Source organism: Diplotaxodon limnothrissa, linkage group LG3 (assembly GCF_057381915.1).
Source record: "Diplotaxodon limnothrissa isolate DT_005_m linkage group LG3, D_limnothrissa_male_GT1.1, whole genome shotgun sequence".
In the NCBI taxonomy this organism is placed as follows: Eukaryota; Metazoa; Chordata; class Actinopteri; order Cichliformes; family Cichlidae; genus Diplotaxodon; species Diplotaxodon limnothrissa.
The window spans coordinates 14,509,225-14,536,877 of record NC_140598.1 but is presented as its reverse complement, the minus strand read 5'-3'; the positions used below and the strand labels follow the sequence as shown (position 1 = coordinate 14,536,877).

Genomic DNA, 27,653 nt, shown 5'->3' with positions numbered 1-27,653 from the left:
GGTAATCTGTGATGCGTTCAATGACCCTCCACATGCTCTGAGGCTCATTTGAAGAGAAACAGAACTTCATCTTTAGAGCATAAGTGGGTTTTTGCCCTCTTTATGCCCGCGGTCAGGCTCTGTTTATTGTAGTATAACACTCATAGGACACAGTGACCCGCTGCACACACACTGCACACACACTGCACACACACTGCACACACACTGCACACACACTGCACACAATGACAGCTGCAGAGTTTGTGTCTGATGTATTAAGTATGAAACACTGTTGAGCTAAAATCTGGTCAGAATGAATCCAGGTGCAGGTGTGTCAGTTTAGGACCACTGGACTAACATCCAAGTGCTCACAATATAAAGTGTATTCTGTAGTAACATCCTGGTGTTGCAGCAACAAAATCTCTTTTTGTCAACAATAAAATGACAGCAGACCAATTTGAACAAAGTTGGTAAAAAGCTTCAGAAATTAGTAAAATATTAAAAAGTGTCTGGATGCTCAATCATCCAGGTAAGGGTTAGGTTAGTAATGCTGTGATTGCAGACATTCCCCAACTCTCTGTGAATGGGACTCATGGCCATTGATCAGTGGTTGTTGATCAATGGTCATGACCTCCCAGCCATTGTGCAAATGTCCTGTTTATAAGGTTGGAAACCTGCAGTCAGCTGAGACTGAAGGAGTCACCTGGATGAGTCATGAAACGTTTCTCCCACTGAAAACATCCAGATGAACAGAATCAACTTTTGGGGATTAAAACGTGTCTGAATCAATCAGTGGGTGCTGAGTGGGTCAGTCAGTGTGTCGCTGGGCTGATTTGTGTTTCCTCTGCAGGTGAAGGTAGAAAGTGTGTGTGAGCTGATGTGAATTGAGCAGCATGGATCAGTGTGAGGACAGAGAGGAGGGAGTCCCTCCCTCTAAAAGCACTCTGTGTGGGGAACATGAGAGCCAGACCAAAGCTCAGAGGTGAGATGACCATCTCTAACTGTCCATGACTCTTCTCCATGTCACAGCTCAGCACTCACATCACTGCTCCATCATTATTCACAGGAACCAGCCTGGACCTCCACCCAGCTCTGTGTCCTGTAAGAGTGACGCGTCTAATGGTCACATCGTTAATTTTAAAGTCCAGCCTGTGTCCGCTGCAGAGAGGTGAGCCGTTAGTAACAAGAACTCTCTGATTTAAATGATTTTGATGTTTCCTGGTTTCTAAAATGCATCTCTGTAGCAGAGCAGTGTCTCCAAGGACACACAGGCTCAGCTGTAACTGTCAGTTTATCTGGTTTAAGACACATTTGGACTCAATTGGCTGTTTTTAACTATGTATTTTAATCAGAGGTGTAAATTTAGACCTCACACATCTGGATCCTAAACTATGATAGAAACAGCTGCTAGCAGTGGGTAGTTTGACTTTGATACGCTGCTCTAGAAAGCAAACAAAGGTTTGTGCAGCTCCTCTTCAGAAAAGTGTTCAGAGAGCAGCTGCTGTATTAGACAAAGGCTCGTCGTGTGAGCCCAGATGTGTGTAACAGCTGGATGAAGGAGAACCATCACAGTCGCGTCTCCATCCCGCCTTTATTAATGAACTTCCTGTTGCTTGCAGATGACAGGAACACAAAGTGTTTGTGCCACGTGATGCTGCAGGATTTGTTAACATGTCCATGATGGTAACATCTCCTCGTCTAACTGCAAACACATGAGCGCTCCTAACGGCAGCTATCACAGCCACACAGGCAGACTGTGTCTCACTGTTGCATTCAGGGACATTTGTTTTCCTGTAAAAAGCTGAACTCTAATCTAAGAGGACTGTTACTGACAGGAAACAGCTGCATTATCTGCAGTCTGTGTGATCACAGCTGCTTCAATCACTTCATCAGAGAATTGATCATTGAATAAAACATGTTTGTGTCTGCAGAGGTCAGAGGTCACAGTCTGCAGGATCCAGCTGTCCATCTGTGAGGAGTGATGGGTCCAAACATCAACCTCCAGACTTCAGTGCTGAACCTGGACCAACGAGGTCAGAGACCTGTGATGACTCCTTTACATGTTTGTGTTTTCCTGGATAAATATGACCAAAGATTCATTAAAAAGGTAAAAATCTTAGACTTTGTCCTGTAGCGCTGTGTGGCAGGCAGGATTGGACCCAAACACAACAGGATGAAGTCAAAGAGGCAGCTTTATTTCAGCTGTGAACATGCAAACAGCAGAAATAAGGAAACATAACTGTAGGTTTGCAGTGAATGAAGCCTCAGCTCAACGCTCCACTTTGTCCCTCTTTTCCTTCTCCAAACAGCCACATCAGGAGTCTTTGATGGAGTTTTAAAATATTTAATTACAAATGTCCAAAGATGGGTTCAGGATACCTGAATCCACAGTTATTAAAGCTCAAATAGTTCACAGGGTTTGGACTTTGTTAGGTGACGAGAGAACATCAAAGTGTTTTTTATCTTTAAACAGTATTTTTATCACTTCAGTTGCTCTCACAGCCCTGTTTGTTATTTTACCAGAGCTCTTATGTTTCACTCAGTGCTCCCACCAAACACCTTGGAGGACACATTACAGGGAGTGCAGAATTATTAGGCAAGTTGTATTTTTGAGGAATAATGTTATTATTGAACAACAACCATGTTCTCAATGAACCCTCAATGAACTCATTAATGTCAAAGCTGAATGTTTTTGGAAGTAGTTTTTAGTTTGTTTTTAGTTTTAGCTATTTTAGGGGGATATCTGTGTGTGCAGGTGACTATTACTGTGCATAATTATTAGGCAACTTAACAAAAAACAAATATATACCCATTTCAATTATTTATTTTTACCAGTGAAACCAATATAACATCTCCACATTCACAAATATACATTTCTGACATTCAAAAACAAAACAAAAACAAATCAGCGACCAATATAGCCACCTTTCTTTGCAAGGACACTCAAAAGCCTGCCATCCATGGATTCTGTCAGTGTTTTGATCTGTTCACCATCAACATTGCGTGCAGCAGCAACCACAGCCTCCCAGACACTGTTCAGAGAGGTGTACTGTTTTCCCTCCTTGTAAATCTCACATTTGATGATGGACCACAGGTTCTCAATGGGGTTCAGATCAGGTGAACAAGGAGGCCATGTCATTAGTTTTTCTTCTTTTATACCCTTTCTTGCCAGCCACGCTGTGGAGTACTTGGACGCGTGTGATGGAGCATTGTCCTGCATGAAAATCATGTTTTTCTTGAAGGATGCAGACTTCTTCCTGTACCACTGCTTGAAGAAGGTGTCTTCCAGAAACTGGCAGTAGGACTGGGAGTTGAGCTTGACTCCATCCTCAACCCGAAAAGGCCCCACAAGCTCATCTTTGATGATACCAGCCCAAACCAGTACTCCACCTCCACCTTGCTGGCGTCTGAGTCGGACTGGAGCTCTCTGCCCTTTACCAATCCAGCCACGGGCCCATCCATCTGGCCCATCAAGACTCACTCTCATTTCATCAGTCCATAAAACCTTAGAAAAACCAGTCTTGAGATATTTCTTGGCCCAGTCTTGACGTTTCAGCTTGTGTGTCTTGTTCAGTGGTGGTCGTCTTTCAGCCTTTCTTACCTTGGCCATGTCTCTGAGTATTGCACACCTTGTGCTTTTGGGCACTCCAGTGATGTTGCAGCTCTGAAATATGGCCAAACTGGTGGCAAGTGGCATCTTGGCAGCTGCACGCTTGACTTTTCTCAGTTCATGGGCAGTTATTTTGCGCCTTGGTTTTTCCACACCCTTCTTGCGACCCTGTTGACTATTTTGAATGAAACACTTGATTGTTCGATGATCACGCTTCAGAAGCTTTGCAATTTTGAGACTGCTGCATCCCTCTGCAAGATATCTCACTATTTTTGACTTTTCTGAGCCTGTCAAGTCCTTCTTTTGACCCATTTTGCCAAAGGAAAGGACGTTGCCTAATAATTATGCACACCTGATATAGGGTGTTGATGTCATTAGACCACACCCCTTCTCATTACAGAGATGCACATCGCCTAATATGCTTAATTGGTAGTAGGCTTTCGAGCCTATACAGCTTGGAGTAAGACAACATGCATGAAGAGGATGATGTGGACAAAATACTCATTTGCCTAATAATTCTGCTCTCCCTGTAGTGTGATTTAGATTTCATTGATGTAAACACCAGTCACACAAGCTAACCCATGGAGGCAGCAGCAGGCTTTGTGTTTGGTCTGTTGGCTTAAACTAAGAGAGTTTAGTTTGTTAGCACAAAGAGCTGTCAGCTAAAGCCCCGAATGCACTTTGAATACAGACGAACTGAGAAAAAGACTTTAAATACAGCAAACAGTCAAACTGACCACATGTTTTTCTGCTGATCATCCACAGCAGTACGTTTAGCATTCATGCTAGCAGCAGGCTATGACTGTCCACTCAGCACCAACACAGGTAGGAGTGAGCAGGGAGGAAGCAGGACTGTGGGCAAGTTTGAGCTACAATCCTATTGGCTTCTCAGTTTCTCCAAAGAAAAGGGGAAAAATTCTTGGTGTTGTGAAGATGTGAGTTGGTCTTGTTGTCGTGGGGCTGGAAGGATGCTGGCAGTGAGAGGCTTTTCATACAGTGTTCAGTAACAGAATGAGAAGAAAGCCACTGCACATGAAACAAGGTGCTCGTAGTGTTTGTTTACTGTGTTTGTGCCACAATGTCAGATCAGTTGTAGATTCACATGCAGACTTGTCCAGTGAAACCAGTGCAAGTACTGCAGTACAGAGCAAAGACTAAGCAAGGGTGTTATTGTAAACTTTAACAAAAGACTGTTATGTGACAAAGAGTAAGTACATTATTTTTATGAGATTGTTCATCATGTCTTTAATTTAATATTTCCAGTTTTTCCTTCCTGTCTCATGAAGCTGTTACATTTATTGTTTTTCTCTTAGGATCAATAAGAGGCCAGAATCTCCTGGACCTGAACCCAGCTGTGTTTCCTTAAAGAGCAACGAGTCGAAGGATGCTTTTATAAACTTTAAAGGCTGTTCTTCTGCTGCTGAGAGGTAATGTGTGTCTAGATGTTGTTCCTGACTCTGTATTTCTGAATAAATCCTCATGTTTAATATCAGCTCAGCTCTTTTTCACACACATTTCTATGTTGGTATGTGAAGCGGTGTGTGTTGGAGTGTTTCCACAAACACAGCAGTCAGAGTGGAAAGAGTGGATGTTGTAGGAGGTGTTTGTGTAGTGAAGAGGCTGAGTGTCTGTAGGACTCCAGCTGCTCCAGCAGGTGTCTCCTTTGTGCTTTGCTTCAAACACAGTGTAGGGAGGAGCTTCCACTCAGGTGTTTCAGGTGTTGCTGGATGGAGGAGGACAAATAGTTTTTCCCTTCAGTGACACTTCAGCAGCTCAATGTTCTGGGAGATGTTTGTCTTTATGAAGGTTTATGGATTCTTGTTCTTACTTTGGTTAAACTGAGCAACACATTTTCCATCTAACATTTAAAGTAAATTTCCAGGTGAATAAAAGATCTGCAGCTGCAGCCTCTGTGATGTTTCACAGTCTGAAAGTAACAAATTCAACCAGAGTTCAAACAAAGGCTTAATATACGTGTGTGTTTGATATAATGCCAACAAGTACAAATAGGTGTTCTTACAGGTCTTAATCACAGAGGTCTGATAAGTCTGGTGACTTTCACACTCAGCAGTTTTGCTGCCTTTTATTTTATATTGGCCTTTTTAAAGCCCTTCAAAGTCTCCCACATTCATACAGAGCTTTTAACACCAAACTCCTTTACAGTCCTTCTCCTCTCACACACGATCACACGACTGATTTGTCTGCAGCAGCTGTGTTACTGCTAGTATTTTATTATGTGTGTAATCTCCTCATATTGTTCCTGTGGTTTAGTTTGACTTCCTTCTGCAAACTCAGCTGCTCTGTTGCTGATACACGTCTCCATGAATATGATTGATCAGATGCTGCCAACACCATGTGTTTCATGTGAGCGCTCAGCTGAAACCCTGGGTTGACTTATCGAGTTAATAACAAGCTTCACGTGACTGTGAATGCTAAAGTGAATCCAGATAAAGGAAAGAGACCCTGCTAATGTTGGACTCACTTCTTAGTGTAGATCCCAGGAGGAAGTTCAACATAGCCATTCTTTGTGCTAGCTCGACCAAACCTGAGACCACAGTGCAGGATAATGATCATCATCTGTCTCTGTCAAGGACATTTAAACTCCACAAATAACAAACATAATTATATTTGATCATTAAAAATATGTTTTCACTTAAAAAAGCATGAGCACACTGGTGGATTACAGAAACATGAAAACTCGTTAACAGTAAAGTTAATTTAGGTGTAAACAAAGTGTCAAACATACTTAAGTAGAAGGACTGATGTTTGTGTTAAAATACCCTCTTAAAGCTGAAATACTGATTCAACTTCTTTCTCCAAAAGTTGATTCAGTTCATCTGGACGTAGCGTTTAGTGGGAGAAACATTTCGTCTCTCATCCAGGTGACTCCTTCAGTCTCAGCTGACTGCAGGATTCAATCTTATAAACAGGACATTTGCATGATGACTGAAACCAGCCCACTGAAGGAACAATGGGCTGGGAGGTCAGTTCCTTAATCTTAATTATGCAATTCTCATGACCATTGATCAACAACCACTGATCAATGGTCATGAGTACCATTCACAGAGAGTTGGGGAACGGCTGCAATCACAGCATGTAAGATGGTGACAGATGTACCCTTAGGCCCCCTCCTCGATTCAGAGATGGTCTTTCCCTTTTCACGTAAATGGCGTCCTTGACTCCGCCCTCAAACCAGCGTTCCTCCCTGTCCAGGATGTTACATCCTCATCATTGAAAGAGTGTCCACTGGCCTGTAGGTGTAAATAGACTGCAGAGTCCTGGCCTGACGAGGTGGCTCTTCTGTGTTGTAGCCAGAGGTTGTTTGGTTTCCCCGATGTATAAATCCTGCCAATCGTCCTGCACTTAACAGCGTACACTATGTTACTCTGTTTGTGTCGGGGGACCCGATCCTTGGGGTGGACCAGTTTTTGGCGCAGCGTGTTTTGGGGTTTAAAAGCCACAGAGACCCGGTGTTTAGAAAAAATGCGACTCAGCTGCTCCGACACTCCTGACACATATGGGATAGCTACAGGTTTTCTCTTAGGCAGCGGTTGTCCTTCTCTCCTGGATCGACTGGAACTTTCTTTAGGAGCCTTTCCAGCTTTGACAAAAGTCCAGCTGGGACACATTTACGCTACGTCCAGATGAAGAGAATCAACTTTTGGAGATTTACTTTCCTGGATGATTGAGAATGCATCAAGACGTTCCTCCTAAAGTGTTATTCAGAAAAATGACAAAAACAGTTTTAAAAATAAGGATTAAAATATTAAAAACTATGTTTTTGAGTTTCCTGATGTAGCACAAAAATATATGAACATAACTGTATATAGGACAGATATTTTACGGTTCTTTTAGGCAGCACCAAAAAACAAAAAGACTATTTTAAGCTGTCTGAGGTAGTGAGTCAACATGTCACACTGGGTCAAAGGTCAGGGAGTAAAAGTGTGTTTTAAAGGAGGTTTAAAAGCAGCGAGTGAAGGGGCCTGTCGAGGTAAATCGTTCCATAACTGATCAAATTCAGTTGGTGGACCTCTGTGTGAAATCAAGCATCTGGTTCGCAGAGAGGATAACCCTCACATGGGCTGTACAACATTATATAGGGAGACATTGTATTTTTATTTTATTTTTTATTCCTATTTATTCTATTTATCCCCTTTGTATATTTTATTTATATTTGTTCCTGTATTTATATATGTGTGTGTGTGTGTGTGTGTGTGTATGTATGTGTGTGTGTGTATATATATATATATATATATATATATATATATATATATATAACAATTCTGTAACTGTAACTTCGGTCGTTGCTGTGCTTTTTGGAAGTCGAATTTCCCAGAGGAACCCACCCGAGGGATTAATAAAGTTCTATCTTATCTCTTATCTTATCTTAAAAACAGAGATTATCGTAGCCATCGCTCTCTCGCATGGACGTGGCAGTCTTGCTGTCTGCTGCGACTCCTCCCCGTACCTCCGTGACCTCGTCTGGTATCTGCTCCCTCCTCTGTAAGAGACAGTAAAGGAAAACACGTCTCATGCCTAGTCTTGAAAATCTAATCTTATCATCCATTGTTCTTCTAGGGCCTCTTCTTCTTGTGGCCTCAGCTAACTGCTAATATTTAAATGGCTAACATTAACATGTGTGCCAGCCAGGTTCACATTTATGATTAACTATGATTAATTAACTGATGTTGAAACTGGAGCTTTACTGACCTCTGAAATTCCTCCTAAAGTGTTATTCAGTGTTGTGACAGTCAGCTGCTTCAGCTGCTGCTGGGATGGGCTGTGGCAAAGAGAACAGAGAAAATCCAAATCAGAGTTTTTCTCTGAATTAAAAGCAAGGAAACAACAATATATTCTACATGGTGAAACTGATGGTTTATGGTGTTTGGGTATGTTTTTCTGTATTTATGCAGATAAAGTGTAAACTCTGATGAATTATACCATCAAATGTTAAAGGAAAATATCAGGATGAGTGTCTGTGAGCTGAGAAGGACGTGAAGCGAGCAGTTTATCCCAGAGCTGAAGCTGCTCTGTGTGCAGAGATGAGCTCAGATTCCTGCTGTGATTGATCAACAGTCACAGAAATGTAGACTTGTAGTTATTACTGCAGTATGGTCACAGCAGATACTGATAAACATGTATTATGAGGATGGATGATCAAGTTTCTCACTCTCTCCTTTAAATCTCAGTTTTTTCTTCTTCACAGTTTATCTGTTAATTTATTAATGAATAACACTGAAAGAGTTTCTGTTATATTTCCCCTTGAACATCAGCTTATTAGGGCGGCATTAGGAAATAGCCCCCCTCCAAAGAATGAATAAATGAATGATGATAATAATAAAACGATTCAAAAGCAGAGCTCAGAGTGGTAGAATGGTCAAACATGGATCCACGGGTGGTTCAACTGCATTTGGTGACGTGACTAAAGCAAATCTTTCAAATAATCCCACCATCAACGGGATGTTGTCTCCTTTACTACGGTTACTTTACTTGGTCACCGTGTGAATTTCTTTGAAATGAACCAAATTCTTTTATTTGTTGGTTGTTGCATATTTAACCTCTACAGTCAGGAAAGGAGGAGATGAGGCCTCAACAATGTTGGGTTGTAGCTGTGGTTCAGGTTAGAGTGAGTGTCCATGGAATAAATGTAAGTCAGTGAACTGGAAACATGACTGTGTTCAAACTTTGTTTTCCTTTTTATAATGAGTCTAATCAAAGGTGGACAGAAGTATCTCCACTGTGACTTTTCTGTGTCACCATCAGAGCTTCTGCACAGTGTGGAGAAAGATCCAGAAGCAGAGCTGGACTGCAGACAGCCAGTCAGAGCAGCTGTGTACAAAGTAAGACTGAACATCTGTCTGCTGATGGACTCATTTCTGAAAACTGGACTTCTTGTGTTGTTCAGACATTGAAGAGTTTTCTTTCTCTTTAGTCTCATTGTTTTTCTTTCTTTCAGCAGATGTTGGTCTGCAGGAGGTTTTAGATGAACATAAGATCAGTCTGAGGAGGAGATGTGAACGTGTGACTGAAGGAAGTGATGAAACAGGAAGTAGAACCCTCCTCAACACCATCTACACTGAGCTCTACATCACAGAGGGACAGAGTGAAGAGGTTCATACCCAACATGAGGTGAGGCAGCTGGAGACAGCTTCCAAGATGGACGCCCTCCATGACGCTCCAATCAGGTGCCAGGACATCTTTAAAGCCTTACCTGACCAACAGAGACCCATCAGAGTGGTTCTGACCAACGGCGTGGCTGGTGTTGGAAAAACCTTCTCAGTGCAGAAGTTCACTCTGGACTGGGCAGAGGGCTTGGAGAACCAACATGTCAGTGTGGTGGTTCTGCTTTCATTCAGGGAGCTGAACCTGATCAGAGATGAGCAGTACAGTCTTCTGGAGCTGCTCCATGTTTTCCATCCAACATTACAGAAGGTCACAGCAGAGAAGCTGGCTGTCTCTCAGCTTTTGTTCATCTTTGACGGCCTGGATGAAAGCAGACTTTCATTGGATTTCACCAACAGGAAGCTGCTGTCTGATGTCACACAGAAGTCATCAGTCAGCCAGCTGCTGACAAACCTCATCCAGGGGAATCTGCTTCCCTCGGCTCTCGTCTGGATAACTTCCCGACCCGCAGCAGCCAATCAGATCCCTCCTACATGTGTTGACAGGCTAACAGAAGTACGAGGCTTCACTGACGCCCAGAAGGAGGAGTACTTCAGGAGGAGATTCAGTGATGAAGAGCTGTCCAGCAGAATCATCTCCCACATGAAGACATCCAGGAGCCTCCACATCATGTGTAGTATCCCAGTCTTCTGCTGGATCACTGCTACAGTTCTGGAGCACATGTTGACTACAGAGCAGAGAGGAGAGCTGCCCAAGACCCTGACTGACATGTACTCACACTTCCTGCTGGTTCAGACAAAGAGGAAGAAGAACAAGTACCATGAGGGACGTGAGACGAGTCCACAGGAGCTGACGGAGGCTGACAGGGAAGTTCTTCTGAAGCTGGGGAGGCTGGCATTTGAACATCTGGAGAAAGGAAACATCATGTTCTACCAAGAAGACCTGGAGCAGTGTGGTCTGGATGTGACAGAGGCCTCGGTGTACTCAGGAGTTTGTACAGAGATCTTCAAAAGAGAGTGTGTGATCTTCCAGAAACCAGTCTACTGCTTTGTTCATCTGAGCATTCAGGAGTTTCTGGCTGCTGTCTACATGTTCCACTGTCACACCAACAGGAAGACAAAGGTGCTGAAGAACTTTTTGGGAGATTTTTGTTATGATTCTGACTTTGATTTTGACTATCATGATTATACTAATTTGCTTCGGTTTCCCCACATTAAACCATCTCTGGATGATTTCCTGAGCAGAGCCATTAAGAAATCCGTCCAGAGTAAAAATGGCCACCTGGACCTGTTTGTTCGCTTCCTTCATGGCCTCTGTCTGGAGTCCAACCAGAGACTCTTAGTAGGTCTGCTGGGTCAGACAGAGATCAGTCCAGGAACCATCCAGAGAGTCATCAACAACCTGAAGGAGATGAACAGTGATGAAATCTCTCCTGACAGAAGCATCAACATCTTCCACTGTCTGATGGAGATGAACCACCTCTCATTATTTCAGGAGATCCAAGAGTTCCTGAAGTCAGAGAACAGATCAGAGAAGAAACTCTCTGAGATCCAGTGCTCAGCTCTGGCCTTCATGCTGCAGATGTCAGAGGAGGTTCTGGATGAGTTGGACCTGCAGAAGTACAAAACATCAGAGCGGGGACGACAGAGACTGATTCCAGCTGTGAGGAACTGCAGAAAGGCTGGGTGAGTCCAGATGTGATCATTAACATCATTGATCAGTGTAGGTTAGTAGTTTAATTTTGAAAATAAAATCAGATTGTAACCACAAAGTGTTTGTGTCCGTACGCTGCAACCTTCCACACCATTCCTTTATTGTACAGACTCAGCAGCAGCTCCATGGATCCCAAATCCAAGAGTGGAGAACAGATTTGAAGTGTGTCACATCCATGCAGTCACAGCTGTTTCCACCATGTTTCCACTGATATTAATCCTGTTCAATGACACGTTTCATATCAGTGAATATGTTCTTTAGGACGTCCACTGACATGTTTAAGTGTCCTGCTGGAAATCACTCAAATCATCCATGAAATCCATGAAAAATCCTTTTAGTGTTTCTAACTTCACCCTGTGTCCTCTCTCTCTCTCCATCCTCCTCACTGCTTCTTTCACTGATAATCACACAAACATCGTATTCAGCTACAAAATAACACAATAATATCATCTGATGATCATTATTATAAGAGCAGGATCCATATTTGATATCAGAGTAACACACTGCTTGGTTATGTGCAGTCATCATCAGTGACTGTGGGTCAAACAGAAGCTCTCTGATTGGTTGCTGACCTTGGTCACCTGTCCACTCTCACCTGTTTGTGTTTGCTCTCTCTTTGCTGTCTCCATCCTCTCTCTCCTTTCTCTCCCTCTCTGTCTTTGTACGTCACTCAGGTCCAATGAAAACAGTGACATTTACAAACCAATCAAAGACAAACTGATCCATGTCAGGTTATAACAATATTCAAAGTGAATACAGGCTGCTGCTGGACACAGACAGGTAACATCATTTTGACTTGCTGTCACCTGGATCTGGACTCATAAACACTGAAGCCCTGAACAGGAATACAAATCATTTTCTGCCAACTAGCGACACACCAGCAGATAATGGCTCAGAAAGCTCAAATGAGCCAATCATTTCTGTGTTTAGTTCCCCTGAAATCAGATCTGATATCAGCAGCTCTGAGTTCATTCATCATTATTGTCCAGTGATGAGATTTCTGCTCCGTTTGGTAACAGTCAGCAGGTTTTTCCTGCGTGTGGACGTGAACAGTCGTACCTGACAGCAGGTAGCAAACAGAGATCATCTTTCCAGCTGGAACTCTTCACTGAGCTGAACTCATTCAAAATGTTCTGGAGTCAAAACAGGAAACAGTCCAAATGTGTGTCTTCACTCTGACTCTGGATCAGATCTCAGTGACAGACTGTGGACATTATGGAAGCCTAAATGTGACACCATCTTCCTCCTTCATCTGCAGATTAAAGCCAAACAAAGATTCTCATTAAAAGTCTGCAGGTCTGAGAGAGACTCAATCGTTGTGTCATGTCAAACACAGTAAGAGGAGCTGAAGCACAGATGTGAAGAGCAGATTCATCAGATTATGACCTCACTCTGTTTTGTCTTCATATACATTCAGTCTGTGTTTATAATGCAGATTTTCTGCTTTTATAATAACACATTTTATATTTTCTATCATCACAGACTGACTGAGTGTCGACTCTCAGAGTCTCACTGTGAAGTTGTGGCCTCAGCTCTGAAGTCCAACCCCTCCCATCTGACACAGCTGGACATGAGTTACAACTTCAACCTGCAGGATTCAGGTGTGAAGCTTCTGTGTGCTGGACTGGAGAGTCCAAACTGTGGACTGGAGACTCTGAGGTGAGTTCACTGACTGCGGCTGTTGTAGTTTTTCTATATTTCAGGTCTTTGATGTTTGAAACTTTCTTTAGTTCCTAAATGTTCAGGATGTGTCTGAAGACAAATGTGAAGAAGTTTGAGTGCTTTCAGAAATGTTGTCTTTCCAAACGACTGAACAACAGTTTTTCCTTTTGGCTCCAAACAGAAGTGACAGACTTGAGCAGGGTTCATTTAAAGGCTGACAGAAGTGGAGTGGTGACGGGGAGATGTTTGACAGGACAGTGTTTCAGCCTCCACAGGTTCATGTTGTGCTCCATCAGTCAGTGAAGATGAAGTCAGTGCTGATGAGGCTGTAGAGTGTGTGAGGGATGTGAATGAGGATGATGAAGATTTGATGATAGCAGATAAAAACAGGCTGCAGAGACTTTGAGCCATACAGGGCACACAGTGTGTGTACAGAACAGCTGAAATCATTATGGAGGCCTCACTGGGATATGGAAGCATCACAGTACAGCTTCAGTGAAGCATTAAAGTCTCTGATATGAGATGAGAAATGAAGCAGCCAGAGCTTTTTCATGAGTGGAAACCCACTGTGACTGTGAACTGCTGCTACAGCCTCCAGATTAGCCAGCAGCTCATCCTGCTCAACATTTCCTCACCAACTTTAATGGAAGTGTGATGTTTTCAGCTGGAGTGATGGTCAGGGTGGCCTCCCTCTCCTCTTCTTCTCCTCTTCCTCTTTCATTTGTAAAGCCACTTCTGCTGCTTTCATTCATTTGGAAGTCCTGTAGCTGAGTTTGGGAGAGACTAACAGCCTCGGCAGCAGAGGGAGAAAGGCTGTAACACCACCACTTTACTCTGTTCTACCTGTCACATCATTTTATCAGGAAACAAATATGCTCATGTTTTTCCTATGTTTGTCTTGAAGATGTAAGAAGATCACATGGTGCTTTTTATTATTGTGTTGGTTTGTTTGCTGTCTCTTGGATGGAGCCCAGCTGTGCGTGGCCCCTGGGCCTGTGGTCAGAGTGTGTGCTGGATAATCCGGCCCAGGATGAGGCCAAACTGACATGGGATGAAATGTCTGTCACATAATTGAGCTTTGTGAGAAATGTACGACTTTAATGTGAAACATTCAGAGTTTTTTCTCTTGTTGTGTTTGTTTGAAGCTGCTTCCTGTTGGCTTCAGCTGTTTGGAGTTTCCATTTTCTAAACTTCTACATTCTGAACCTTCTTCAGCTCTGAACAGATGATGAAACACTGAATGATTTCAAGCTCACACTTTGTCTAATAAACTTACATCTTTCATTCTTTATACAGATTGAGTGACTGTGGTTTGTCAGAGATCAGCTGTGATTATCTGGCAGCAGCACTGAAGTCCAACCCCTCCCATCTGAGACAGCTGAACCTGAGCCTGAACAACAAGCTGCAGGATTCAGGAGTGAAGCATCTGTGTGGTTTCCTGGAGAGTCCAGGATGTGGACTTGAAACTCTGAGGTCAGTCAGCATGTTTTAGTTGTGCTGAGATGAATATGATGTGAAAGTTGTGCTGACACTAAACTGCAGACATCAGGCTGATATTATACTGATCCACACTGAGGATCTTCATGGTAAAGTCTGTTTTCTTCTTCTCTGGTTTAGTCCATTGACTGCAGCAGAACAATGTTCACATTTCAAACAGTGAGACTCAACGTATGGCCCGCGGCCCACACGCGGCCTGCCCACCTTTCCTGATTCAGAGAGAGGGGACCCTGATTAACTGTGTAGTGTTCTTCCTCACAGTTCTAAGTATCAGACACAACAATGAATAATCCACAGCTGACTGTCTTTAGCAGGTCAAAGGTCACGGCACACAGCAGACAGTGGGAAATATTATAACTCTGATCATTTATCAGCACATATCCATATGTATAAAAACAAAGCTGACACTGTGAGACTTGATCAGAGGTGTGATCATCACAGCAGAGGCCTTTGTGTCAAAGTCACTGAGGATCAAACAGAAACACATGAAGCAGATTTTCCTGTTCTGGCTTTTTATAGCAGATAACCTTCAAAATATTCTGCAGTCCATCAAAAACTGAAGCAAACCATGAATCAACATGTGAACATGAGCTGATGCTGCTGAAGTGAAGCAAAGTTACAGAGGTTTGATTACAGACACAGCTGAGAGTTTGTAATCTGTCATCATTTTAAAAGGTTTACATTTCTTCAGTATATCCACATTTGCAGCTGCTACCTCAACCTCCACTTGTCCAACACAACTGCTGTCCACTGCCTCCATGACATTGTGATTTTGCTGTTGGTCTTCTGTCAGATCTTCATCAATCACTTCTGCACGGGGCACACCTTCAGACTCTGCAGCTGCATAACGAAAGCCTGTAAGATAAAATTAGACATAAGGTAAATGTACACCAATATTCCAATGACAGGTGTGTGATTCATCTGGAAGTTATGTGCGGATTAGTGTACAGTGATAGCAATTTAGTATGTTTTTAGAGGGGGGGGGGGGGGTTGTTTACCTCCGATGGGTGCTCTTTTTCGCTTCCGTTGCGTACGCCTTGAGTGCCGGTCCGAGTCTGATACAGGTATGTCGTCATGCCCCATGTGCAGTGTTGGTGCCCAGTCTGGATTTGTTACATCCATTTCATATGCTGGTTTGCCTGCAATAATGCCAAATCATAAGCTACTCAGTCGACATGATGTGGTTCTGCAGCATCACACATTAGCATGTTTTATCTCATTATCTATGACCTCAGCACATTGAAAATAACACTAAAAGCCTTTCAAGAGTGATATGAATTAATTTAGAACTCACCGGAAAGAAAATGCCGTGAGCAAACCAACAAAAAGCTGGGGATTGCAGAGAACTCGATATCCGCTCGTCTCACCGCTGCAATCCAAGCCTGACGTCTTTGTTTAGTAATATCGGATACATGGGATCCCTCACGTTGCCTCCAGGATGGAAAACGATGAAAAGAGAGCCCGTTATCCAGCTTCTTGCCTTCACGATCGTGTGATCTAACGTTGCAACCGACAACACAACACGTACGATCCATAGCTGAAATGGTATCCTTTGGCTGGCCTACTGTCATGGCGGAAGGGGGCATGGCCCATCTCCCGTGACATCACGCTCCAAAGCCCTATAGGTGGGAAAATGTACCATGTCGACCAATCAAAAATGATATGGAAACATGACATTTGGTTGTTTAGCAAAAGGGGGAAGTTTTAGGAGTGACCGGCAAGAGTGAGCGAAAGAGAGAGAGAGTTTTGATACGTGAGAGATTTGTGACGTTTACCGTGTTTGGTCTCAAGTTAGTTTGTTGTCTTGTGTATTTAGTGTGTAGCTGTTGTTTTGTTTTGTGTGTCAGTTCTACTAGTGATCGTCACAGTTGCTGCCTTAAAGCCAACAAAGGCAGATTGCAGTGTAAACGCTGAGTGACACACCTGCTGTCAGACCTGCAGGTTTATCCCTGTGCTGTTCTCATATGTGTTAGAGTGACACAAACTATTGTTTGACACCTGATTGTTCTGTAAATAGTTTGAAATGATTATATGAAAAACGTCTGAGCCTTGGCTGCATTTTTTGGTAAATAGTACCATATAACTTTGTTGTTTGCAAAACGTGTGCGTATTTTTAAAAATGTACAATCTCTATTTGCATTTCAAGTTATGAAGATGATTCGTTAAACATGTGTGTGGTTTTTACAGTCAAAATATCACTTTCTACTTGTATTTTAAATTTTGTCTGAATTTAGATAAATTGTGCTGATACAGTTGGTCAAAATGAGAAAATAACAGATAAACTGTTTTTAAAGGTAAAATATAGAGGCCACATCAAAAGTAGTCAAGAAGGGTTAAAGGCTAAAAGCAAAGTTGTCACCAAGTACTGTTTATATTTGTGTGTATTGCTGCAGCTTTTTTGAGTATTAATTTGGTGCCTTTGTGTGAAATAATGGTATTGTGAGTGATCCATATAGTCACAAAGAATAGCCACTTGTTTCTGTGCTACCAAAGTTCCCCGGCTTTCATTCAAAATGTGTTTATCGTCAGCACCTGCACATTAAACTACTTAAACATTATAAATGTCTTCAAGCTCACACTGAGGCCTGTGGGGTACTATCAGCCACTGAGACAGTACACACATTTATATGTGTTTGTATATGAATATTTCATACTTTAAGACTGCCTGTTTATTTAAGGGAGATGAACAAAATACATTGGAATTGTACAAAATAATATCATGGATGATAAATTAAATAGATTTTAAGTAGATGCTTGTGCATTCTTAAAGTCTTATATGTTGAACTGAACTATGTGATCTGTTCAAAGCCTTAATCTTAATTTGAAGTGAAATGTGCATTTTGAGTTTATACACTATGTATATAAGGCGACCGTTTCGTTTTGCAGTATTTTTGTGTGGTGTACTTTTCTATGTCTTAACAAAAGGGGAACAAAGGTGTTTAAGTTCACCTAGGATGATGTGTTTTAATTTTCACATGGTCTTGCTTGAATTTGACCCTGACAAAGGCGTATGAACTCTGTCAGCTGTTTGGAGTTTCCATTTTCTAAACTTCTACATTCTGAACCTTCTTCAGCTCTGAACAGATGATGAAACACTGAATGATTTCAAGCTCACACTTTGTCTAATAAACTTACATCTTTCATTCTTTATACAGATTGATGGACTGTGGTTTGTCAGAGATCAGCTGTGATTATCTGGCAGCAGCACTGAAGTCCAACCCCTCCCATCTGAGACAGCTGGAGCTGAGCTGCAACAACAAGCTGCAGGATTCAGGAGTGAAGCATCTGTGTGGTTTCCTGGAGAGTCCAGGATGTGGACTTGAAACTCTGAGGTCAGTCAGCATGTTTTAGTTGTGCTGAGATGAATATGATGTGAAAGTTGTGCTGACACTAAACTGCAGACATCAGGCTGATATTATACTGATCCACACTGAGGATCTTCATGGTAAAGTCTGTTTTCTTCTTCTCTGGTTTAGTCCATTGACTGCAGCAGAACAATGTTCACATTTCAAACAGTGAGACTCAACGTATGGCCCGCGGCCCACACGCGGCCTGCCCACCTTTCCTGATTCAGAGAGAGGGGACCCTGATTAACTGTGTAGTGTTCTTCCTCACAGTTCTAAGTATCAGACACAACAATGAATAATCCACAGCTGACTGTCTTTAGCAGGTCAAAGGTCACGGCACACAGCAGACAGTGGGAAATATTATAACTCTGATCATTTATCAGCACATATCCATATGTATAAAAACAAAGCTGACACTGTGAGACTTGATCAGAGGTGTGATCATCACAGCAGAGGCCTTTGTGTCAAAGTCACTGAGGATCAAACAGAAACACATGAAGCAGATTTTCCTGTTCTGGCTTTTTATAGCAGATAACCTTCAAAATATTCTGCAGTCCATCAAAAACTGAAGCAAACCATGAATCAACATGTGAACATGAGCTGATGCTGCTGAAGTGAAGCAAAGTTACAGAGGTTTGATTACAGACACAGCTGAGAGTTTGTAATCTGTCATCATTTTAAAAGGTTTACATTTCTTCAGTATATCCACATTTGCAGCTGCTACCTCAACCTCCACTTGTCCAACACAACTGCTGTCCACTGCCTCCATGACATTGTGATTTTGCTGTTGGTCTTCTGTCAGATCTTCATCAATCACTTCTGCACGGGGCACACCTTCAGACTCTGCAGCTGCATAACGAAAGCCTGTAAGATAAAATTAGACATAAGGTAAATGTACACCAATATTCCAATGACAGGTGTGTGATTCATCTGGAAGTTATGTGCGGATTAGTGTACAGTGATAGCAATTTAGTATGTTTTTAGAGGGGGGGGGGGGGGGTTGTTTACCTCCGATGGGTGCTCTTTTTCGCTTCCGTTGCGTACGCCTTGAGTGCCGGTCCGAGTCTGATACAGGTATGTCGTCATGCCCCATGTGCAGTGTTGGTGCCCAGTCTGGATTTGTTACATCCATTTCATATGCTGGTTTGCCTGCAATAATGCCAAATCATAAGCTACTCAGTCGACATGATGTGGTTCTGCAGCATCACACATTAGCATGTTTTATCTCATTATCTATGACCGCAGCACGTTGAAAATAACACTAAAAGCCTTTCAAGAGTGATATGAATTAATTTAGAACTCACCGGAAAGAAAATGCCGTGAGCAAACCAACAAAAAGCTGGGGATTGCAGAGAACTCGATATCCGCTCGTCTCACCGCTGCAATCCAAGCCTGACGTCTTTGTTTAGTAATATCGGATACATGGGATCCCTCACGTTGCCTCCAGGATGGAAAACGATGAAAAGAGAGCCCGTTATCCAGCTTCTTGCCTTCACGATCGTGTGATCTAACGTTGCAACCGACAACACAACACGTACGATCCATAGCTGAAATGGTATCCTTTGGCTGGCCTACTGTCATGGCGGAAGGGGGCGTGGCCCATCTCCCGTGACATCACGCTCCAAAGCCCTATAGGTGGGAAAATGTACCATGTCGACCAATCAAAAATGATATGGAAACATGACATTTGGTTGTTTAGCAAAAGGGGGAAGTTTTAGGAGTGACCGGCAAGAGAGAGCGAGTGAGCGAAAGAGAGAGAGAGTTTTGATACGTGAGAGATTTGTGACGTTTACCGTGTTTGGTCTCAAGTTAGTTTGTTGTCTTGTGTATTTAGTGTGTAGCTGTTGTTTTGTTTTGTGTGTCAGTTCTACTAGTGATCGTCACAGTTGCTGCCTTAAAGCCAACAAAGGCAGATTGCAGTGTAAACGCTGAGTGACACACCTGCTGTCAGACCTGCAGGTTTATCCCTGTGCTGTTCTCATATGTGTTAGAGTGACACAAACTATTGTTTGACACCTGATTGTTCTGTAAATAGTTTGAAATGATTATATGAAAAACGTCTGAGCCTTGGCTGCATTTTTTGGTAAATAGTACCATATAACTTTGTTGTTTGCAAAACGTGTGCGTATTTTTAAAAGTGTACAATCTCTATTTGCATTTCAAGTTATGAAGATGATTCGTTAAACATGTGTGTGGTTTTTACAGTCAAAATATCACTTTCTACTTGTATTTTAAATTTTGTCTGAATTTAGATAAATTGTGCTGATACAGTTGGTCAAAATGAGAAAATAACAGATAAACTGTTTTTAAAGGTAAAATATAGAGGCCACATCAAAAGTAGTCAAGAAGGGTTAAAGGCTAAAAGCAAAGTTGTCACCAAGTACTGTTTATATTTGTGTGTATTGCTGCAGCTTTTTTGAGTATTAATTTGGTGCCTTTGTGTGAAATAATGGTATTGTGAGTGATCCATATAGTCACAAAGAATAGCCACTTGTTTCTGTGCTACCAAAGTTCCCCGGCTTTCATTCAAAATGTGTTTATCGTCAGCACCTGGACATTAAACTACTTAAACATTATAAATGTCTTCAAGCTCACACTGAGGCCTGTGGGGTACTATCAGCCACTGAGACAGTACACACATTTATATGTGTTTGTATATGAATATTTCATACTTTAAGACTGCCTGTTTATTTAAGGGAGATGAACAAAATACATTGGAATTGTACAAAATAATATCATGGATGATAAATTAAATAGATTTTAAGTAGATGCTTGTGCATTCTTAAAGTCTTATATGTTGAACTGAACTATGTGATCTGTTCAAAGCCTTAATCTTAATTTGAAGTGAAATGTGCATTTTGAGTTTATACACTATGTATATAAGGCGACCGTTTCCTTTTGCAGTATTTTTGTGTGGTGTACTTTTCTATGTCTTAACAAAAGGGGAACAAAGGTGTTTAAGTTCACCTAGGATGATGTGTTTTAATTTTCACATGGTCTTGCTTGAATTTGACCCTGACAAAGGCGTATGAACTCTGTCAGCTGTTTGGAGTTTCCATTTTCTAAACTTCTACATTCTGAACCTTCTTCAGCTCTGAACAGATGATGAAACACTGAATGATTTCAAGCTCACACTTTGTCTAATAAACTTACATCTTTCATTCTTTATACAGATTGTGGAGCTGTGGTTTGTCAGAGATCAGCTGTGATTATCTGGCAGCAGCACTGAAGTCCAACCCCTCCCATCTGAGACAGCTGGAGCTGAGCTCCAACAACAAGCTGCAGGATTCAGGAGTGAAGCATCTGTGTGGTTTCCTGGAGAGTCCAGGATGTGGACTTGAAACTCTGAGGTCAGTCAGCATGTTTTAGTTGTGCTGAGATGAATATGATGTGAAAGTTGTGCTGACACTAAACTGCAGACATCAGGCTGATATTATACTGATCCACACTGAGGATCTTCATGGTAAAGTCTGTTTTCTTCTTCTCTGGTTTAGTCCATTGACTGCAGCAGAACAATGTTCACATTTCAAACAGTGAGACTCAACGTATGGCCCGCGGCCCACACGCGGCCTGCCCACCTTCCCTGATTCAGAGAGAGGGGACCCTGATTAACTGTGTAGTGTTCTTCCTCACAGTTCTAAGTATCAGACACAACAATGAATAATCCACAGCTGACTGTCTTTAGCAGGTCAAAGGTCACGGCACACAGCAGACAGTGGGAAATATTATAACTCTGATCATTTATCAGCACATATCCATATGTATAAAAACAAAGCTGACACTGTGAGACTTGATCAGAGGTGTGATCATCACAGCAGAGGCCTTTGTGTCAAAGTCACTGAGGATCAAACAGAAACACATGAAGCAGATTTTCCTGTTCTGGCTTTTTATAGCAGATAACCTTCAAAATATTCTGCAGTCCATCAAAAACTGAAGCAAACCATGAATCAACATGTGAACATGAGCTGATGCTGCTGAAGTGAAGCAAAGTTACAGAGGTTTGATTACAGACACAGCTGAGAGTTTGTAATCTGTCATCATTTTAAAAGGTTTACATTTCTTCAGTATATCCACATTTGCAGCTGCTACCTCAACCTCCACTTGTCCAACACAACTGCTGTCCACTGCCTCCATGACATTGTGATTTGGCTGTTGGTCTTCTGTCAGATCTTCATCAATCACTTCTGCACGGGGCACACCTTCAGACTCTGCAGCTGCATAACGAAAGCCTGTAAGATAAAATTAGACATAAGGTAAATGTACACCAATATTCCAATGACAGGTGTGTGATTCATCTGGAAGTTATGTGCGGATTAGTGTACAGTGATAGCAATTTAGTATGTTTTTAGAGGGGGGGGGGTTGTTTACCTCCGATGGGTGCTCTTTTTCGCTTCCGTTGCGTACGCCTTGAGTGCCGGTCCGAGTCTGATACAGGTATGTCGTCATGCCCCATGTGCAGTGTTGGTGCCCAGTCTGGATTTGTTACATCCATTTCATATGCTGGTTTGCCTGCAATAATGCCAAATCATAAGCTACTCAGTCGACATGATGTGGTTCTGCAGCATCACACATTAGCATGTTTTATCTCATTATCTATGACCTCAGCACATTGAAAATCACACTAAAAGCCTTTCAAGAGTGATATGAATTAATTTAGAACTCACCGGAAAGAAAATGCCGTGAGCAAACCAACAAAAAGCTGGGGATTGCAGAGAACTCGATATCCGCTCGTCTCACCGCTGCAATCCAAGCCTGACGTCTTTGTTTAGTAATATCGGATACATGGGATCCCTCACGTTGCCTCCAGGATGGAAAACGATGAAAAGAGAGCCCGTTATCCAGCTTCTTGCCTTCACGATCGTGTGATCTAACGTTGCAACCGACAACACAACACGTACGATCCATAGCTGAAATGGTATCCTTTGGCTGGCCTACTGTCATGGCGGAAGGGGGCGTGGCCCATCTCCCGTGACATCACGCTCCAAAGCCCTATAGGTGGGAAAATGTACCATGTCGACCAATCAAAAATGATATGGAAACATGACATTTGGTTGTTTAGCAAAAGGGGGAAGTTTTAGGAGTGACCGGCAAGAGAGAGCGAGTGAGCGAAAGAGAGAGAGAGTTTTGATACGTGAGAGATTTGTGACGTTTACCGTGTTTGGTCTCAAGTTAGTTTGTTGTCTTGTGTATTTAGTGTGTAGCTGTTGTTTTGTTTTGTGTGTCAGTTCTACTAGTGATCGTCACAGTTGCTGCCTTAAAGCCAACAAAGGCAGATTGCAGTGTAAACGCTGAGTGACACACCTGCTGTCAGACCTGCAGGTTTATCCCTGTGCTGTTCTCATATGTGTTAGAGTGACACAAACTATTGTTTGACACCTGATTGTTCTGTAAATAGTTTGAAATGATTATATGAAAAACGTCTGAGCCTTGGCTGCATTTTTTGGTAAATAGTACCATATAACTTTGTTGTTTGCAAAACGTGTGCGTATTTTTAAAAGTGTACAATCTCTATTTGCATTTCAAGTTATGAAGATGATTCGTTAAACATGTGTGTGGTTTTTACAGTCAAAATATCACTTTCTACTTGTATTTTAAATTTTGTCTGAATTTAGATAAATTGTGCTGATACAGTTGGTCAAAATGAGAAAATAACAGATTGGCAAGATGAACTGTTTTTAAAGGTAAAATATAGAGGCCACATCAAAAGTAGTCAAGAAGGGTTAAAGGCTAAAAGCAAAGTTGTCACCAAGTACTGTTTATATTTGTGTGTATTGCTGCAGCTTTTTTGAGTATTAATTTGGTGCCTTTGTGTGAAATAATGGTATTGTGAGTGATCCATATAGTCACAAAGAATAGCCACTTGTTTCTGTGCTACCAAAGTTCCCCGGCTTTCATTCAAAATGTGTTTATCGTCAGCACCTGCACATTAAACTACTTAAACATTATAAATGTCTTCAAGCTCACACTGAGGCCTGTGGGGTACTATCAGCCACTGAGACAGTACACACATTTATATGTGTTTGTATATGAATATTTCATACTTTAAGACTGCCTGTTTATTTAAGGGAGATGAACAAAATACATTGGAATTGTACAAAATAATATCATGGATGATAAATTAAATAGATTTTAAGTAGATGCTTGTGCATTCTTAAAGTCTTATATGTTGAACTGAACTATGTGATCTGTTCAAAGCCTTAATCTTAATTTGAAGTGAAATGTGCATTTTGAGTTTATACACTATGTATATAAGGCGACCGTTTCCTTTTGCAGTATTTTTGTGTGGTGTACTTTTCTATGTCTTAACAAAAGGGGAACAAAGGTGTTTAAGTTCACCTAGGATGATGTGTTTTAATTTTCACATGGTCTTGCTTGAATTTGACCCTGCCAAAGGCGTATGAACTCTGTCAGCTGTTTGGAGTTTCCATTTTCTAAACTTCTACATTCTGAACCTTCTTCAGCTCTGAACAGATGATGAAACACTGAATGATTTCAAGCTCACACTTTGTCTAATAAACTTACATCTTTCATTCTTTATACAGATTGATGGACTGTGGTTTGTCAGAGATCAGCTGTGATTATCTGGCAGCAGCACTGAAGTCCAACCCCTCCCATCTGAGACAGCTGGAGCTGAGCTGCAACAACAAGCTGCAGGATTCAGGAGTGAAGCATCTGTGTGGTTTCCTGGAGAGTCCAGGATGTGGACTTGAAACTCTGGGGTCAGTCAGCATGTTTTAGTTGTGCTGAGATGAATATGATGTGAAAGTTGTGCTGACACTAAACTGCAGACATCAGGCTGATATTATACTGATCCACACTGAGGATCTTCATGGTAAAGTCTGTTTTCTTCTTCTCTGGTTTAGTCCATTGACTGCAGCAGAACAATGTTCACATTTCAAACCTTCAAAGAAGAAGAAAAATCCTCCACTGGATAATTCACTGTGAAACTCTCCAACTTTTCATTCCACCTTAAAGTCTGTCTGACACTGAAATCCAAAGCAAAATGTGCGTTTGCTTTACAGACAGCAGTCCAACACAAACATACACACATCATCAAAACACAGTCCAACATCCAAATCTCCTCCACTGCCAGCATGAATGATGGGAAAGAGAAGGAGGAACACTCTGACATTCAGGGTTAGAATGAGTTTCATGAAGCAGACTGTGAAGATCAAAGCTGCATTAGAAAGCTTACATGAATGAATGAGTGGACAGAAGTGGACAGAGATCATCTGAAGCAGAGGTGTGGACTCGAGTCACATGACTTGGACTCGAGTCAGACTCGAGTCATTAATTTTATGACTTTAGACTTGACTTGAAAAAATGTTCTAAGACTTGTGACTTGACTTGGACTTTTACACCAATGACTTGGGACTTGAATTGGACTTGAACCGGTTTACTTGAAAAGACTTGATATTTTACCCCAAATACAAAATTTAACATGCATATTATATAGAGATTGAAAATGTGACGTCATTCACGGGTAGAACCGCAAAGGATTCTGGGAACTCGTGGCAAGCGGTACTAGCGCACGCAGGCTTTCAATTAAAATCAGTCCCACAGCGATAAAAAGAAACACAAAAATGTCAAGAAGCCGTTGTATTATTAACTGCAATAGCCGGTCGCATGACAGCCACGGGAAGCCGACGGGTAAAGAGATCGGTTGTTATCGGATTACCTCGTTGAAGAGAAATTGTTCGAGCCATGTTTCCGAAGTAACAAAGACGCGACGGATGGCCTGGATTGCAGCCATTCAAAGGTCAAATATAACGTCCCAGAACCCTCCAGCTCACAGGTTAGTCTGCTCCAAGCATTTACACGAAGGTCAGTGTTTTTTAGTAGTTAATACGTCACTTTCATAACATAACTGGTGATATAGGTTACAAGCAAGTCTGGCGCTGAACAGAAATTGTCGCGCTATGCTCCTTTATTTATTGTGCATAAATAGTGAATTGTCCTGACACAATATTGCGTTTCGCTTCTGTTATTATGGTACATTGACAAAAACATATACTTTTATTCACAGTTTAAAACAGGTTTTTTGTATCACTAATTGCCCAGTGCGATTACAGCATACAGTATTATTGTCACTGCTACATTTCTGTGATGCTACCAGAAATGATTTCCACTACTAATTAATTACCGTTGAGCTCAAAGGTCCTATTAATAAACGGTTAACGAATGTGTATTTATGACGACGATTTGTGAGACTGGTAAACTTATGATACGTGCGATGGTCTTTACTTTCTACACGGTGCATTTCAAGGTCCTGCACCCATCCGTCGTAAACTGTACCTGGGCTTGTTGCAGTGACCTGAAGTTACTAAACTTCATGAGTGTATGCACTCACTCCAAGAACCGTATGATTATAAATATGCATATAAATATGCTACGATGAGATAGCTGACTTCATCTAACTAGCAAATGTTGTCCAGGCTACGTTGGTGATACAGTTTTTTTAATGTGTATGATATTTTTGTCATGCGATTTTAAAGCCGGTCCTACAACCGCATCCAAGAATGACATGCAGCTTATCTCAGAACTGTCGGTGAAAATTATTATTGGAGCTAGGTTTAATTGAGCTGCATTTTAAAGAGGTGCAATTTCACAATTTGTGTATATTTTCTAAGTTAACTATTTTGTCATGTGTTGAGAAAAACACAGATTTTAAAATTACATGGTCTAATATTTACATTTAGCATAACTGCAACATTATTTTTTCGTTGTTTTTTTTTTTTAAAGACTCGAAAGGACTTGAAATTCAAAGTTTCAGACTTGTGACTTGACTCGGACTTTTACACCAGTGACTTGAGACTCGACTCTGACTTGCCTGACATTACTTGAGACTTGACTTGAGACTTGAGGATAAAGACTTGAGACTTACTTGAGACTTGCAAAACAATGACTTGGTCCCACCTCTGATCTGAAGCACTTCAAAGGCTTTAAATCAGCACATTTCTCTTTATTCTTTATCAACTCTGTTAGTTTCTCTCAGTTTTCTGTGGAATGAAGCTAACAGCAGGCTAATAAGATTCTGACCAATAGGTTTCTATTAAAGGTTGTAATTTGTATATGAAAAAGTGCTTTGGCTCAGCAGGGATCATCTTACAGGTAGAATACAGCTGCTGGATGGGATTAGCATGTCATAGCTATCTACCAGGAGGATCTAAACGTATTCTACGCTAGATTCGACACAGCGAACACCATGAGACCGGACAGTGTGCGCACCGCGGATGACGTCAGTGCGCACACTGTGTCTGAGGAGGATGTGCGGAAGTGCTTCAGGAAGGTGAACGCACGCAAAGCTACTGGTCCGGACGGGATTCCCGGCCGCGTCCTCAGGTCATGCGCGGCTCAGCTGGCTGGAGTGTTCATGCACATCTTCAACCTTTCCCTCTCTCTGTCTGTAGTCCCAGCCTACTTCAAAATGGCCACCATCGTCCCTGTACCCAAATCCTCCACCATCTCCTCATTGAACGACTGGCGACCTGTAGCCCTGACCCCCATCGTAAGCAAATGCTTCGAGAAGCTGGTCAGGGACTTCATCTGCTCTGCACTACCCGACTCACTGGACCCTCTACAGTTTGCATACCGCCACAACAGGTCCACTGATGATGCCATAGCCCTGACACTACACACTGCCCTGTCACACCTGGAGAAGAGAGACACGTATGTGAGGATGCTGTTTGTAGATTACAGCTCAGCATTCAATACCATCGTTC

General features: G+C 42.0%; 2 protein-coding genes across 2 annotated transcripts in view; both read left to right on the top strand.

Annotated features, from left to right (window-relative positions):
* LOC146634628 (protein NLRC3-like) overlaps nucleotides 1-27,653 on the top strand; it is a 223,074-nt gene that overhangs the window by 1,043 nt on the left and 194,378 nt on the right. The window lies entirely within an intron of this gene.
* On the top strand, nucleotides 438-13,088 carry LOC146634635 (protein NLRC3-like). Its single transcript, XM_085378087.1, has 7 exons — nucleotides 438-961; nucleotides 1,046-1,147; nucleotides 1,911-2,012; nucleotides 4,903-5,016; nucleotides 9,353-9,429; nucleotides 9,546-11,397; nucleotides 12,908-13,088. Exons 1-7 carry the CDS (start codon nucleotides 873-875, stop codon nucleotides 13,086-13,088), a joined length of 2,517 nt encoding a protein of 838 aa, XP_085234213.1. The 5' UTR covers nucleotides 438-872.

Excerpts from the sequence above, each read along its gene's own strand:
- LOC146634635 (XM_085378087.1), top strand. The coding sequence starts at position 873 with ATGGATCAGTGTGAGGACAGAGAGGAGGGAGTCCCTCCCTCTAAAAGC. Across the intron at positions 1,148-1,910 it reads CCTGTGTCCGCTGCAGAGAG|AGGTCAGAGGTCACAGTCTG; the intron begins GTGAGCCGTTAG and ends TTGTGTCTGCAG. Across the intron at positions 11,398-12,907 it reads AGGAACTGCAGAAAGGCTGG|ACTGACTGAGTGTCGACTCT; the intron begins GTGAGTCCAGAT and ends CTATCATCACAG.